Here is a 17,157-nt window from a genome sequence, read left to right as displayed (position 1 = left end):
ATGCCTGGACAAATCTTCTTTCATAAAAGCTCTTTGACACAAAGACATTGAACTTTAAGTACCTTAACACAAAAGCAGACCTTTTAAAGGGGATTTACTTGATCTTTTTATATACAAAAACAGCTGGAAAGGGAATAGAATGACAATGAAGTAAAACAATACTTACAGAAAATCAGTTAGTAAATCTCCATCTTGTTCTCCTTTAGACACAAAAGTGAACTCCATACGTAGTCAGCACCACATACACAATAGTCCTATTAAGCCCAGTATTTTCTACAAGATTAAGGGTCTGATCAAAAGAACACTGAAATCGCTGGAAATCTCACTATTTGCTTGAAAAACTTTGGATCTAGTCCATATTGACTCCGTTAAGAATAACTGCTCATAGCAACTCAGTTTAAAGCTACAAGAAAACAACTCTAGTTATAACCTCCATAAAAAAGACAATAAAACGCAACGTGTGCTTTCTTTCTATTTACTTCACTTTCCATAATTTTTTAAAATGGAAACTTCCAGCACTTTGCTCCACAATCTAATCCAATTCATTTGGTCTGAGGAAGTTCAAGGAAAATAGAATGAGACACAAAAGTTTGGTTCCCTAATCCAAGATCGTTATTCACAGTGAAACTAATTACTAATTATCCCTGTTTTATTTGTCCAAAAATGTGCTTGTCAAAAATTATGGGGACAGCATGCCATACTGTTCAGAAAAGGTTCTCCATATTGCTGGTTCTAGGGTCCTGGTTCTGTATTTCCTGTGTGTGTCCCAACAGCCTGTGGACTTTTCCTCCTAATTTCACCTGTTCATTAAATGCAAGATCAAATTTCTGTAACTGACAGTTTTATTTCCACTTTTATGTATGCATGTGTGTGCATGTACACACATTATAGAGCAAAGTCAAAAAATGATGACAGCATCAAATGATAAAAACAAGGAATATGATTCCAAAACATTTTAACTAAAACATATGCTGGTTGGATACAGACCATTCCTAATTTCAGGCAAAATTTCTACTGTTTGCAGTAAGTGCCAGAGAAAATAAGTTTCTATCTTTCCTGTAAGAGAAGGAAGGAAGGAAGGAAGGAAGGAAGGAAGGAAGGAAGGAAGGAAGGAAGGAAGGAAGGAAGGAAGGAAGGAAGGAAGGAAGGAAGGAAGGAAGGAAGGAAGGAAGGAAGGAAGGAAGGAAGGAAGGAAGGAAGGAAGGAAGGAAGGAAGGAAGGAAGGAAGGAAGGAAGGAAGGAAGGAAGGAAGGAAGGAAGGAAGGAAGGAAGGAAGGAAGGAAGGAAGGAAGGAAGGAAGGAAGGAAGGAAGGAAGGAAGGAAGGAAGGAAGAAGAAAAAAAAAAACAACTAAAAACCATGATTAAAGAACTGTTATCCACGGGCTGACAAACACACACAGATTTGCAGGACAAATGAAGCCATGTCTACAAGCAGGATCTCATCTTACCTCTAATAAAAATCAGTGCAAAAAAAAAAAATCCAGCAATTTAAGTGGGAATAGAACAGATGCATAAGTTACAATGCTCTTACTGCAGAAAGGTTAAACTATTTTGTAAATCTTTTTCTACCACTCTCACAAACTGAAAGCTTTTACTGCCTAATGTCACATTTGGCGACCAGATGGTACTAACGAAACCTCTATTCTACTGTTAAGGCATTTTAATACTGCTGCTAGGCTTTTTAGATCATTAATATATGATTAGCATCTTCTGTACATGAGTAGATAGATCATATATGTGATATCTGATCATCCAGCAATCTGGATCAAGTTCATCACATAATCACAATTCTAGTATATTGGGCAATTCAAGCAATATGGAACATCAACTGACTTCTTCCAAGTCAAGGCAGATGTTATCAATGATCAGTGTACAGTGGGCAACCAGTAAACCTTGCCACTACAAAATTAACCAATCTGCAAATTTTGAAGACATTCGAACAAGCCAAACACGTCTGTATCAGGCTGTATTTTGGCCACAACCACATTTTTGATGCAGCACTATGTATTGGGTTTATGTGGCAAGGTTTTGGTAGTGGGTGACTTCTGAGAAGAGTCCAGAAGCTGCCCCATGTTAGGTAAGGGCCAGTTTCAGCCGGCTTCAAAAGAGACCTGCCACTGCCCAACGCTGAGCCAATAAGCAATGTTGTTTGCACCTCTGTAAGAGCATTTTTAAGAAAGGGAAAAAAATCTGTTGTGCAACGGCAGCTGGGAGAGTGAGGAGTGAGAACCAGCCCTGCAGACCCCAAGGGCAGTGCAGCAGGAGGGCAGGAGGTGCTCCAGGCACACAGCAGCAGTTCCCCTGCGGCCTGTGCAGCCCCTGGTGGAGCAGGCTGTCCCCCTGCAGCCCATGGGTCCCACACGGAGCAGATCTCCACGCTGCAGCCCGTGGAGGAGCCCCCTGTGGAGCAGGTGGATGTGGCCTGGAGGAGGCTGCGGCCCATGGAGAGCCCCCGCAGGAGCAGGCCCTGGGCCGGAGCTGCAGCCCGTGGAGAGGAGCCCACGCAGGAGCAGGGGGTCCGGGGGGAGCTGCCGCCCGTGGGGGACCCATGCTGGAGCAGTTTGCTCCTGACGGATGGACCCTGTGGTACGGAGCCATGTGGGAGCAGTTCTTGAAGAGCTGCTGCCTGTGGGCAGCCCCTGCAGGATCATTTCAGGAAGGACAGCATCCCGTGGGAGGGACCCCACATGGAGCAGGGATAGAGAGAGACCATGAAGGAGCGGCGGAGGTAAAGCATTAGGGACTGACTGCAGCCACCATTCCCTGTTCCTCTGTGCCACTCAGGGCAAGGACGTAGAAGAGGGTGAATGGGGGAAAGATACTTTTAGTTTGGGTGGGTTTTTTTTGTTTCTCACTGCTTTAGCTTGTTAGTAATAGGTAATAAATTACATCAATCTCCCTATGCTGAGTCTGTTTTGCCCATGACGATAACTGTTGAGCGATCTCCCTGTCCTTATCTCAACCCTTGAGCCCTTTTCATTGTATTTTTCTCCCTCTTTGCAACCTTGAGGAGGGGGAGAGAGTGATTGTGGTGGAGCTCAGCTGCCCACCTGAGTAAAACCACCACACACTGGAAGCTCTAACATTGCACTTTGCAAACTGCCAAACCACACCAAGTTCCTGAGAAAAGCTCTCAGACTTCTACATTAAGGATACCCAAAGCAGACATTTCTACCTCTGTCTCACTTTTCAGTAGGCAGGCTTACGGACAACCCTTCTCAGATTAGGCTCGCATATGGTAATGAAGTCTGATTCCTGTACGGGACTTTCTTACTCATTGATCTACTGAAGTATTTTCACAGAAAAGAAATAACACGCCCATTATACATATATAAAGACTGAGGCATGGAACAGTAAAACAATTTTTCCAAATCACCACCACTAGCAAAGCAAGAGTACATGCTGCAGTCTTTGGTAATACATCAAAAGTCTGTTTGCCATTCCCTAAAAACATGTAAGCTCTGGAAACTGTTTTATTACAGCAATCACTTCCAGAAATTTTCAGAAACAAATTATTACCCAGAAAGGTCATTTTGGCAGGATATATATGTATTTGTATATATATATATATATATACATACATAGTTAAATACTTTTTTTTTCCTAGCCACATTTTTTGTGGTTTTTCAAATCAGAATACCAATCAGATACTATCCTTTCTCTTCCCACAGAGACCACAACACAAGATGGTTAAGAATATTTATTACTTGCTGAAATTTCTAAAAAGGGGCATTAATACTTGAAGTTTTATATACACAGTTCTGTAGATACAGGGCTTCTGATGATGTTAAAATTTTCTGAATTCTGGTCAAGGATTTTCAGCTGATATTCTGCCTTGTAAGCCTATAGTTACATTGCAAAATCAATGTATACAACTATTATTTGGCTTTTCTCTCTTTGACTGCAATAAGAACAGCATTTCTGAAGCTATTTATTGGCACTTTGGTAATGCCATAAAGGCTATTTCTTCCTTCCTAATTGTGCTTTTGTTCCTTTCTATGCTGAGCAAAATATGGCAAAGGATCAAAAGTATATATCCTTTTTTTTTTTTTTTCCAGCAAATTGAACATTATAAACTAGGTTTCTGATCACCTTCAGATTCTTTTTAGAAACTATAGTGAGACAGAAACTGTGGGACACAAGCTCTCTGGATCCCTACTGCATAACATTACAGCCCCAAGGGAGAGCAGCAGACAACTTTCTAGCATGTTATTCCAGATGAGGCTTTCCCAATTAAAGCCTATAGCAGATGACAACTAGTAATAGCGATAAATTGTTACAAAATATTCCCACTCTGATCTTGACCACACCAGTTACAGGAAACAATTCCCTCTCACCAAGTGTCCCCCAGTTACAGGGAAATCTATGATAATCACCAAAAGCCAGTAAAGTCTTGAATGCTCTTCAAAGCCCAAGAAATCCAAGCCTTCCTACAAGATTTCCACCAGCTTCCCACTCTACCCTAAATTACATTTATATGCCTCATTCTTCCATTTTACACTTCCCACAACTTGAGCCCTTCCTGTCTCGCCTTCCTTTTCCCTCATTTTTCTGCAAATCCCTTCACTTTCATGCCTAGCTAAAGCGGAGTTATCACAGTGCCCGTGTTAAATTTTTCTCCACCAAATTGGCTCCTTCTTTAAGTCAGCTCTTTGCATTCAGGGAACATACACTTCTCTCGTGACTGTATGGCAGTGCAGATTACTATGCAACAGTGCGCTGCATTGCTACTTTTATCTGTGATAGGCACAGCTTCGTTTTGCACGGGCACGATGCTGATTTTTTTTGCGATCCAGCTGCTGCCTCCCACAGCTGCAGGATTTGCCGGACCATCCCTTCAAGGCAGCAGCTGCTACAGCTCACAGTTCTCCGTCAGCGCTGCCGTGTGCAGCAGAGGAACAGAAAGGCTGCCGCTGGCAAGGGATGCTCTCGCTCCCCGCAGCACCGGGGCTGTGCACTGGTGTTTGGCAGCCGGGAGGAGCAGCCACCGAGCCCAGGCAGCCACCGCACTGAGCAGCACCACGGCAGGGTAGCCCTGCCCGCCGCAGGGTAACGTTTTGCCTCCTCCCCTGCGCTGAATTAAAAGACATTGCCTCTGACTCGAGGCAGGATCCGTTCTGTGTTGGCCGTTGCTCCTGCTGAACTCAAGGCAGCTGCAATCCCCTCTCCCCACGCACACGCATCTCGCAACATTGTCATTTCTTTCCAAGCGCAACATCAAGGTCCGTGTAATTACGTATAAGCATATGTATACGATTGTATATGCATGTGCTACTTCAAAAAGATTTGCATAGTAAAGCCTGCAAATCGAGAGAACATCAGAATTAAAGGAAGCAGGTGTGAATCAGCAGCTTGCTTTCGGGCATGTTAGGAGACAGTCACATATGCCTGCAGGCTGCTTTGGTGCATACCATGCCAGCCCCCTGCTCCCTGTAAAGCTGCCACCACCTCCTGAGCGCTCCCCATCGCGCCCCGGTGCTTCACTAGCCTTCCTCCATTCACGTCTAAAGACATTCGGCAGTGCCGTTACGGCCCCTCCCAAAACCGAGGAGGGGTACACGTTGCATACAGTAATGCACAACAGCACAGGGCACCCAAGATATTTAATTATAAGATCATTCTTTTCCTTCCTGGTACCACCTGCCTCATGCAGTGTTTACTAACCGAAGAGGCTGAGGTCCTGCAGGTACCAGCCAGCCCTGATTCAATACCGCCAGCGCCGCTCATTGTGTGTACACTGATCAAACAAAAGCTTTCTTCCAACAGATCTTGTCCCAGCACACTCCTCTGGTACTGCTCGGGGCCCTCGCTCCAGTGAGCAAACTGCAGGACTGCTGGGCAGCGGGGACGGATCTTTTAACAGCTGTCATGCATAGGCATGCGAGAAGCAACAGCACGAGTAACTTTAAAATTGAGTATTTACTATGCGACTTCCATACTTTGTTAATAACTTTTCCCAGTTTTGCTGAGTGAGGTGCACACCTCTGTGCCCGTAGCGGCGAGGTGCTGCTGAGCAGGGCGGCCTTGCAGCTGCCGGCCACGCACAGCCCCCAGAGGTGCCCGGCTCAGCAGGGGCTGCTGCTGCCAGCGGCGACCTTCTGCTTGGATTTCTTAACTGAAGAGCCGGGATCGCAGCACCACCGGGCCCCAGCGTGCAGAACAAATAGCGGGTGGGCCATTGAGATGTATAGCACAGACTACTCCCGCTTCACCTAATTAAGTAACAGTTAGCAGTTGTGAGATTTTCCATGAATATATAAAGCTTGCAAAAAAAACCAAAAACTAAAGGGTACGCTAACAGCTTTTTGTTAGGCTACAGTAGTTTAGGATGATGCTGAAAAGTCTGGTAGGGTATTTACTTAAGTGATTAGTCTTTTTGCTTTTAAGTCTAAACTCCTTATTTTTTTTTCTCTTGCTGCTTATTTTGTTGCACTTATGTTTTAGTTATTTCTCTATGCTTTTGCTCTTGTGACTTTCTTTTTCTGCTATTCTGCATGTTTTCCCCTATATATGCTTTTTTTCCTCTACTTTCTCCTTTTCCCTGCCACCAGTGGGAGTAGTAAGTGTACACATGCTTTGAATCTATATCCAGCTCTGCAGTTAAGTCTGCACAATCCTGGAAGTAACCATTCTGAGTGAGAAAAATGGAGCTCATCCTCCACAGTAATTGTGTGCAACAGACGAACTCACATGGCTGTTGTCACGCAGGCTGACCTCTAAGCAGGAGTTGTGAGAGGGTATGTCTAGTTCTCTTACGTGCAGGTTCTTCAAGGACCAGCTTATAAGTCTGAGTGTGTAAACTGAGGCTTTTCAAGGACTCATTGCTTTCACGCGTCATTCTGAGAATGGCAAAAAGCACTCCTGAGACCTCCATCTGCTAAACTCGCTCTTCCAAGATGTGGAGGTGGCAAAATTTCTGAATTGAACACTGTAATGTTTTTTGCATGGACAAAATAATGTATCTTCCTTGATTATTGCCTCATACCTGACTAAACAGCTTTCCAGTTGGAACTTCCTCAGTGTTCAAACTGAGGTGTGTAACAGTATGGAAAAGCTGACACTGGCCATCTGCAACTTAAGGATGAAAAGCAAGCACCTGAGTGTGGTGTCTCATGGAAAGATTCAAACAGAAAAATGCAGACTTAACTATTGGTAGTGCTTGTTGCTCCACCTAGAATAGCTACAGAAATACAGATATGCACTCTCTTCCCAAGTGACTGAATGATTATAAACATCATTTTTCCCCTCTTACCCCTTTCCCTTCCCAGTCAATGCTGTTGTTATCCGCTGTGTAGCTGGTAAGGTTACTCATGATAGAATTATGCTGACAATTTTATATACATATATATATAAAACTGAGGCCCAAGAATGTAAATTCTTCTGGGCCATCTATTTTTTTCTATTTATTCTGTCAAGCACTGTGTGTGCAGTATTATGAGGATAAGAATAAAAGTTTTATGTTCTTAACTACCACTTTCAAGTTGAACCTCAAAACAAGCTATGCTTTAGTTCAAGGCTTGAACTTGCTGTTGAAAAGAAAATCAACAGAACAATTTTCTTTATCATGAGTAACTACATCTACCTATGGCTTTGAGTGTATAATAAGAAGCTTAACAGCATCTCAAGCAACTGAAGTTTTTTTACTCTGGTTTTATCCTCCTTTGCACCAGTAATCATTCAAGCTTAGCAGCATTTGTTAAATTCAGATCAGGTCAACTGTGTTTCTATAAAGTTCAAAGAAATGGGTGCAGCTGATTGAGCCATATCATAGAAAGAAATTTATACAGAAAATAGTGTCTTGATGTTGCCTGGCTTGATACATGGGATGATATTTTGCTTCTCAACTGATGCAATACCTGGTTTCTATCTATGCCGTAAGCTATCTTTCTGAAAATTCTAGTTAAATGGTTGGTAATTTGCCTTATTAAAGTATTTTGCAAGAAACACCTTCTATTAGGTAAGTTAGATACAAAGCTGTCATCTTTCTTCTGCAAGTAAACAGATGAATTAAAATGTACTTAGACTGGTTGCTTTGCGTAATGTTATTTCCATGGGTTTAGAGTGAACCTGTAATGCTACCATACACGTAAGTTAGATACAGTCAGATTTGCCACTAAATAGGGGATAGATTAAAAATAACAGGGCATAAAGCAAATTTATGGGAATTGGACCCAGTGCATCTTAATCAGCATTAAGTCACTCATGTGCAAGTGTTTTGAAGTGACCAGGACTTTGGGTGCTCTGATCCAGATGCTCTAAAAATGCCTGGTTGCTAGAAATGTTGAGAGCTTAACTATGTAAAATCAGATTTTTTGTAGTTATCTCAAGGCAGACTTAAATTGGATAAACCACTAAAACAAGCTGGGATTATTTTTAATAGACCTTATTATAGACTGTCTGAAAGCTGGAGAAGGTGGGATAAGGAACGGACTGCAGCCATGTAGTATCTCATGCTGAGCAGCCTCTTGCTGCTTGAGCTGTCTCCCTGAAATCTGTACTTTCTTTGCTGGGAGGTGAGGAGGGCAAAGAAAAGAAGTCAGAAGCTGGCCTTAAATCCCTAGAAGATGCATCCAGTTTAACTCTGTTCTGGACTGTGGTGCATACACTGTAATTCTTACTCGGAAGGACTCCTGGCACCTTCTGGTGAGGCTCCATCAAATCTGATAACTGGCACAGCGCAGAGCATGTAATGAAGTAATACTTTGTCTTCATTTATTAAAACAGCTGTCTAAGGTCATAAATACGAGTTGTTTTTATCACCAGGAGTCCTCCCATAAGCATGAGGATGATGATTAACACTGTAGCTCCGAATCTCCTTACATCCACAGCCTCGCGGCAGATGCTTGGCTCCGACGTTGTTTAAAAGCCATCAGAAAACATCTTGATCGCTGGTGACCTCTGTGAGAACTTTGGTGGCTGCCGTATTGATCTGACCCAAGGAGTACTCCTCAGGCTAACATGAAGGCAGGCTTTTTTATTGATTAGCCAAATGGTCTAGCCTTCCTGTTTTGTCTCCTCATTGGCAATTAAGGAAGAAATCCATTGAGGGAGTGGTGGCAGTGAACCTTTCCCTCTGACACAAATAACCTTAATCAGGCCTCTTAGTTAATTTCTTAAATTGTTCAGTATCGACCTCTGTTTGAAGCAGGATTTTCATCCTACAGCCCTATCAGTAAAACATACACATCTTCCTATTAGTAAAGCAGGCTTTTTCTAATGGTGACATCTTTTAGTTCTTATTTACAGTCCTAATCACATCATTGATTGCAGTAATCTTTCCTGCAATAAGAGCTGTTATTAATTGTCTCAAAGGAGGACATGGGTGGGGTTTATGTTTTTTTAAACTGAGATTATTAAAATTAAACCAAGTAATAGCAATCTAAGATTTGGGGGGAGAGAAGACAGGAGGAGAAAAAATCCCAATTCTCAGTGTTTTTAACATCCAGACAGGAAAGTGGTCGCAAAGTTCCTTGGCCTAAAAGTAAGGCTGATACCTAGAATGGGACCAGAAGATCATTTTGGTGACTCAACTAAACAGCTGGGAATTGCTTTCTACTCCCAAAACCGTGTTTGTCCAGGTTAGGAAAGCAATTGTTCAATCCAAAACGCAGCAGTTGGGCATTTCAGACTTAAACGACTTTTTGCTTCAGAACAACCGCAATAGTTCATTTGGGTAGTGAGAAATGAAGCTTTTCCTCACCTCCCCAAAATAATCACTGATTTAACCCCCAAATAAATGCATTGATCCTCTGCCTTCATCTTCCCCAGCCCTGTTCTAAACCAGTTCATGGAAGGGCAGGCCTTGCGTGTCCTTCTCAGTGTCACGAGATACTTTAGCCTAGCAAAAATTTAAATCATTGGGAATACTCACAGCTTATGTCACAATCACTTCACTGCTACTCTGTGATGAAGAGCAAAGGTACTCGGTTGTGAAGGGTGGGAGCCCTGGGCTTGGGGCACTCTAATGCAGCTGAATCTGGGGCTAAGCCCCCCATTTGATAGCTCTTCCTCCCCTGTTTTTCACGCTGTTTTCATGCTGAAAAATGCACTGTTTTTCACACTGGTTCTCCCTCCCAGTGCACATGACTTAAATGCAAAGTTTTTTCTCTTGAAGAAAATCTGTGAAATCCAGCGAGTGGAGATGCTAGGAAAGTTCTGGTTGAGCACGAGTATCATTTGTCATACGTTCTCCTTGCCAGGAAATGCCCCTTGTGCAGTCGTAGTGGTTGGGGTGCCAAGGCAGCACGAGAGACATCTGGCAGGGAGAAAAGCCTTTGACTTACCGAGGTGCTATCCCCGTCTGTATGGTGGATTTACAGACCTGATGTCATCTATTTACGTTTCTAAAGCGCAGCACAGAGCAAAACGCAGCGATACAAGAGATCGGTCTTCATTTGGCGAAGTCACTGCCAAATTAAATGATGACAGACGGAAATGCTAAAAGCCACGGTGTCACGGATCCAGCGAAAGCCCTCTGCTTTAGCAGCGGGTAAATATATAAACCTCAGCTGGTGCCTGCCGAAGATAGGCGTCCGGTTTAAAGATAGCCCTCGGACTTTTTATTTAATCAATACCCCCTATCGAAGAGAGCAGCGTCGAGCATTAGAACTAAACCAGTGTTATTAGAAAATGATATACTGCACATTAGGATGTATAATTCATGTCGCCTTCATTTGCTCAGACCATCGCGAAAATCCATAAATCATTTTCTCGTTCATGTATCGCCTAAGTGCAATTTGTCATTTCGCATTAGAGGGCTGCCTCAGATCATCGGGGCTTTTAATTCCGCGACGAGGCTTTAACACAACGCCGGCCGGGGCACCCAGCTCCACAAAATGGAGGCGGCGGGCGGGGAGCCGGGGGGGGGGGGGCGTCGCGGAGACGGCGGGCGCTGCGCGGGCACGGCGCCGTGGAGGGGGCCCCGCGTGCGCGCCCCCGCCAGGATTTCGGCCCCACCGGCCCGGTTGTGCCGCGGGGGCGCGCCCCTCGGGCACGCGTGGGGGTTGCCCCGACGCCGCTCCCCGGGGAACGGCCCCGGCCCCGGGCCCCGCCGCTTGCCCTCACCTCCGGCTCCTCCGCCGCCCCGCTGCTTCCCGGTGCCCGGTTTCCTCGACGGGCGAAGGGCTTTTTTAAAATTAATTTTTCCCTGACGAAAGCCGTTTTACCGGCAAACGGCCCCGCCGGCTCTGCTTTAGACGTGCCGTAACGCCGAGAGGTGGGCAGGGGCGGGCAGGACGGCGGCGCCGGGGGACGCCTCTCCCCGGCGGCGGCTGACAGACACGGACGGGCAGGGCGGGGAGACGGGACCCCGGTGAGGGCGGCGGGGGGGGGGGGGGGGTCGCGGCCAGTCCCGTCCCCCCCCGCCACCGCCTCCTTCCCCGCGGGGCCGCTCGGCGCCGCCCGTGCCGTGCCGGGGCGGGTGGGCGCAGTGCGGTGCTGCCGCCGCTGGGGGGCGCCGGGCGCCCGCCGTTGGTGCCGGTGGGCGGCCGGTGGCGGACGCGGCGTCGCAGCCCCCGCGCCTGTGGCGGGGCCGCCCGGGGGGCACCGCTGGCGGCTGGTGCGTGATCTTCGGCAGCAATAAAATTGAGTTTTGGGGGGAAAAAATGAATATTTACTCATTTTTAATTTTTATTTATTTATTTATTTATTTGCGGTCTGTGAAGTTGCGGGATCCCGCTTCGCCCCGGCTCGGCGAGGGCGACCGGCGGGGAAGCCGGCACCGGGTTCGCCTCGCTCGGCAATGAGCGGCTCCGCGCGCCTGCCCGTGCCTCCCCCAAATGCAGCACCCCCGGGAGCCGGTGGGGGGACGAAGCACTGGCTTCCCCCCCGTGCTCGCCCCCCCGAGCATCCCGCGCTGCCGGGGGACACTGGAAGGCGTAACGCGGGGGGGGACTGGAAACACCGCGCAGATGGAGAGCGGCACTTTCCTCCGCCGCCAAGCAAACTAATTAGCTAAGGCAGCCCCCGAGGGAGGAAAATTTTTTCTCAAGTTTCCCATTGTTTACGCTTTTTCTAAAAACGGCGTCGTGCCGGGGCGTAGGATAGGAAAGTTGGTAGCTGGTGGAAACTCCCTCTCCAAGGAGATGGCTGTTTACGGCTCTGTGGTGACGAGCGGTGGTTTCCCGACCCTGCTCCTGCGGCAGGGGAATAGCCGCTCTCGGGGGCTAGCGGGCAGGCAAGCACGCATATATTGCATTGCGTTCATTGCATGTATTGCACTGCATGCATTGCTTTGGGTGTACTGCACGTACTGCGCTCGTTGCATTGCGCTGCCTGTGCTGCACGCATTGCCCGCCCGGCCGTGCTGCAGCCTACTTGACGTGCGCCGCTGCCAATGGGCGCCGCCCCGGGGGGCGGTGCTGGCAGCCGATTGGTTGGCAGGAGCCGGGCGCTGCGCAAAAACAGCGGAGCCGAGCGCTGCCGGCTCAGAAACTGCCGGCAGAGATCAGAGGAGCCGGGGACGGAGCCGGAGCTGGAGCCGGGACGGGAGGAGAGCGGCGGCGGCGGCAGCAGCAGCAGCAAGCACAGACAGACAGACAGAGAGGGGTTAGACGCAAAAGCAGCGAGAGAGGAGGAAAAAAACTGATCGGCACATCCGTAAAAAGCAGGGTGGTGATGATGATGAGCGTAATGATAGCAATAAAAGAAGAAAATGAAAGACTGTTGATAGAAGAGAGAAAAATCTAAGACCTTTAAATAAAAAGAGGAGATCCCCGAGAAATCAGGGAATGAAAGTTTTGGGTAGCGAAGCTGTTCTCTGCCTTTTTTGATACGAAATCTTTTTGCGGGTTTTAATTTTTTTTTTTTTTCGCGGTTTCCTGCCTTTTTCTTGCATCTCGAGAGGGCATGTCCACCGGCTCTTCCAGCAGCATCTACCCCTCCAGCTCCCACCAGGAAGACAAACCGAGGACAATCTTGAAATATAAAAATTTCCTCCTTGGGATTTGCTGCTGCTGCTGCCTCCGCCGCTGCTGCTGCTGCCGCGGTGCAGTGCCAAGACTCTCGGAATAAATAAAAACGGACTACTGTTTATCTGTAGGTACGGCCAGCTAATAGCTATTATTAGTTGGCCGTTTATTCCGAAGATCACAGATGAAGTGGGGACGCCTGCCTTCTTCATTTGGTCAGCGTGTGAAACAGTAATACCCGTAACAAATAGGAGGGAGATGGGGGAGAAAAAGATCTTAACATGAATCAGAAGAAATAATACCTAGCATATTCCCCCCTAAACCAAACCCCCCTTTCCTTTCCCCCTCCCCCGATCCCTCTCTCTCTCTCCCCGCACGCTCGGAGGCGCGGACACGCACAGACACACTCACACACACACACACAGACACACAGGCAAAGGCGCACACACTGCGCTGTGTGCTTTCGGAGGAGGAGGAGGAGGTGGTGGTTTTCGGAAGAGGAGGAAGAGGTGGTGTCGGGGAGGGGGGCTCTCTTTCCCCGCTTGGAGATGGTCGTGCTATTCTTCCTCGCCTTGCTCTGGATGGTGGAGGGGGCCCTTTGCCAGCTCCATTACACGGTGCAGGAGGAGCAGGAGCATGGCACGTTCGTGGGGAATATCGCCGAGGACCTGGGCTTGGACATTACAAAACTTTCGGCTCGCCGCTTCCAGACGGCGCCTAACTCCCGCAGCCCTTACCTGGAGCTCAACCTGGAGACCGGGGTGCTCTACGTGAACGAGAAGATCGACCGGGAGCAGATCTGCAAGCAGAGCCCCTCCTGCCTGCTGCACCTGGAGGTCTTCCTGGAGAACCCCCTGGAGCTGTTCCGGGTGGAGATTGAGGTGCTGGACATCAACGATAACCCGCCCTCCTTCCCGGAGCCCGATCTCACGGTGGAGATCTCGGAGAGCGCCACGCCGGGCACCCGCTTCCCCCTGGAGAGCGCCTTCGACCCCGACGTGGGCACCAACTCGCTGCGCACCTACGAGATCACCCCCAACAGCTACTTCTCCCTCGACGTGCAGACGCAGGGCGACGGCAACCGCTTCGCCGAGCTGGTGCTGGACCAGCCGCTGGACCGCGAGCAGCAAGCCGTGCACCGCTACGTGCTGACGGCGGTGGACGGCGGGCAGCCCCAGCAGCGCACCGGCACCGCCCTGCTCACCGTGCGGGTGCTGGACTCCAACGACAACGTCCCTGCCTTCGAGCAGCCCGTCTACACCGTGTCGCTGCCCGAGAACTCGCCGCCCGGCACCCTGGTGCTGCAGCTCAACGCCAGCGACCCCGACGAGGGGCAGAACGGCGAGGTCATCTACTCCTTCAGCAGCCACATCTCGGCCCGCGCCCGGGAGCTCTTCGGCATCGCGCCGCGCACCGGGCGGCTGGAGGTGAGCGGCGAGCTGGACTACGAGGAGAGCAGCGTGTACCAGGTGTACGTGCAAGCCAAGGACCTGGGGCCCAACGCCGTGCCGGCGCACTGCAAGGTGCTGGTGCGGGTGCTGGACGCCAACGACAACGCGCCCGAGATCAGCTTCTCCACCGTCAAGGAGGCGGTGAGCGAGGCGGCGGCGCCGGGCACCGTGGTGGCCCTCTTCAGCGTGTCGGACCGCGACTCGGAGGAGAACGGGCAGGTGCAGTGCGAGCTGCTGCAGGGCGACGCGCCCTTCCGCCTCAAGAGCTCCTTCAAGAACTACTACACCATCGTCACCGAGGGGCCGCTCGACCGCGAGCAGCCGGGCGGCGACGCCTACACGCTGACGGTGGTGGCTCGGGACGGCGGCCGGCCGCCGCTCAGCACCAGCAAGTCCATCCAGGTGCGGGTGAGCGACGTGAACGACAACGCGCCGCGCTTCTCGCAGCCCGTCTACCAGGTCTTCGTCAGCGAGAACAACGTGCCCGGCGCCTACATCTACGCCGTCAGCGCCACCGACCGCGACCAGGGCGCCAACGCGCGGCTCGCCTACTCCATCCTGGAGAGCCAGATCCAGGGCATGTCCGTCTTCACCTACGTCTCCATCAACGCCGAGAACGGCTTCCTCTACGCGCTGCGCTCCTTCGACTACGAGCAGCTCAAGGAGTTCAGCTTCCAGGTGGAGGCCCGCGACGCCGGCGAGGAGCCGCGCCCGCTGGCCGCCAACGCCACCGTCAACATCGTGGTGGTGGACCAGAACGACAACGCGCCCGCCATCGTCAGCCCCGTGCCGGGCCGCAACGGCACCCCGGCGAGGGAGCTGCTGCCCCGCGGCGCCGAGCCGGGCTACCTGGTGAGCCGGGTGGCCGCCGTGGACGCCGACGACGGCGACAACGCGCGCCTCACCTACAGCATCGCGCGGGGCAACGAGGCCAGCCTCTTCCGCATGGACTGGCGCAGCGGCGAGCTCCGCACGGCGCGCAGGGTGCCGGCCAAGCGCGACCCGCAGCGCCCCTACGAGCTGCTCGTCGAGGTGCGGGACCACGGGCAGCCGCCGCTCTCCTCCACCGCCGCCATCCAGGTGGTGCTGGTGGACGGCGCGGCCGAGCGGCCCGGCGGCGGCGGCGGCAGCGGCGGGCAGGGAGCCGGGGCGGGCGCGGGGGGCGGCGGGGCAGGCGGCGAGCACCGTCCCAGCCGCTCCGGGGGGGACGCGTCGCTCGACCTCACCCTCATCCTCATCATCGCGCTGGGCTCCGTGTCCTTCGTCTTCCTGCTGGCCATGATCGTGCTGGCCGTGCGCTGCCAGAAGGAGAAGAAGCTCAACATCTACACGTGCCTGGCCAGCGACTGCTGCCTGGGCTGCTGCTGCTGCTGCCCCTGCTGCAGCCGCCAGGCGCGGGCCCGCAAGAAGAAGCTCAGCAAGTCGGACATCATGCTGGTGCAGAGCTCCAACGTGCCCAGCAACCCGGTGCAGGTGCCGGCCGAGGAGGCGGGCAGCTTCGGCTCCCACCACCACAACCAGAACTACTGCTACCAGGTCTGCCTCACCCCCGAGTCCGCCAAGACCGACCTGATGTTCCTCAAGCCCTGCAGCCCGTCCCGCAGCACCGACGCTGAGCACAACCCCTGCGGGGCCATCGTCACCGGCTACGCCGACCAGCAGCCCGACATCATCTCCAACGGCAGCATCCTCTCCAGCGAGGTAAGGGGGGGGAAGGCCCGTCCCCGTACCGCTCCCCCTGCCACAATTCCGCCCCCCCCCCCCCCCCCCCCCGGGCTCCTCCTCTGCCCCCGCTTTTTTTGGGGGGGAGTGTTTTTGCACCTCATCTGTCCGCTCCCTGCCCTCACGTTCAGGGGTCCTCTCCTGGCCGGGGGCTCGCTGGTGCTTTGCAGGGGGCCGTGCCTCTCTGATAACACGGGGAATAACCACAGGGAGAAATATGGGGACTGCACTTTTTGTCTTTCCAAACCCTTTCCCGAACCCCTTTTGCCCAAGGGAACCCCCTCCTCTGGGACCGTTACAATCTCTGCAGGTAGCAGGAACTTTAAGTGATTTGTGAGCTAGTTTACTCCTTGACTTTTCTTCCCTCTGCCTGAACAGCCCTTTATAACCTAAAGGTGAGCTCGCAAAGAAAGGCAGCAAGAAGGAGTTTCTGTCAAATTACATACAGAGATTTAAAGTTCCCTCTTGTTAAGCTTGTTCTCTGTATCATGTTGCCTAGCGTGTAGAGAACCTCCATCAAAGCGTATGCCATATCATAATGCTCCCCTGGTAATCATTTCCTCAGCTAGCTCATACACACCCTTGGTACCCCTCTGCTTGTGTCCTAATGAAAACACACTCTCTCTTAACATGAATACTGGAACCTCAACGCTGTCCAGTCTGGCAGAGGTAGTTTGAATGATGTTTTCTAAGGTCAGATACATTTTGAAGTAAAATGTGTGGTGTTGGCTTTTAATGTTGACTTTTCCTTGAAATGTGTGTAAAACTCTGTCTCTTCTTGCCTTTTTGAGGACCCGAGGGCACCTCGATTTATTTTCTCCCCTAGTGTGCAATAACTATACCGTCTCCACCTATTTTTTATATGCTGGAATTATAACAGACCAAAAACTATATTCCAATAAGTTTTGCTCAGAGCAAGTAGTACACAAGTCTGGAAATAGTTGTGCTGATTTTGTGGGAGTCCTTGTGATGCTTGACAGCATGCACTGTGAGAAAACGTGTCAGAATCTTGTCCCAAAGAACTCGGGGAAAAAAATCCTTCATGCTTTCCCGTATGTGTGAAGAAGAATCGAGG

At 50.3% G+C, this 17,157-nt stretch overlaps 1 protein-coding gene across 11 annotated transcripts in view; it reads left to right on the top strand.

Annotated features, from left to right (window-relative positions):
• The first annotated feature begins 11,505 nt into the window (after positions 1-11,505).
• The window catches only part of PCDH10 (protocadherin 10), a 37,557-nt gene continuing 31,905 nt past the window's right edge, over positions 11,506-17,157 (top strand). For 4 of the 11 annotated variants that reach the window (XM_080591429.1, XM_080591430.1, XM_080591433.1 and 1 more), the window contains exon 1: positions 11,507-16,061. In XM_080591429.1, the coding sequence (XP_080447555.1) occupies positions 13,458-16,061 (2,604 nt within the window). In that variant the 5' untranslated portion in view covers positions 11,507-13,457. Of the gene's footprint in view, positions 16,062-17,157 lie in introns of all 11 variants that reach the window. The other 7 variants (XM_080591425.1, XM_080591426.1, XM_080591428.1 and 4 more) reach the window with 3 other exon arrangements.

The sequence above is a fragment of the Anser brachyrhynchus genome (genome assembly GCF_964034855.1).
Source record: "Anser brachyrhynchus genome assembly, chromosome: 4".
NCBI classification, from domain to species: Eukaryota; Metazoa; Chordata; class Aves; order Anseriformes; family Anatidae; genus Anser; species Anser brachyrhynchus.
This window is presented reverse-complemented; position numbering and strand designations above follow the sequence as displayed.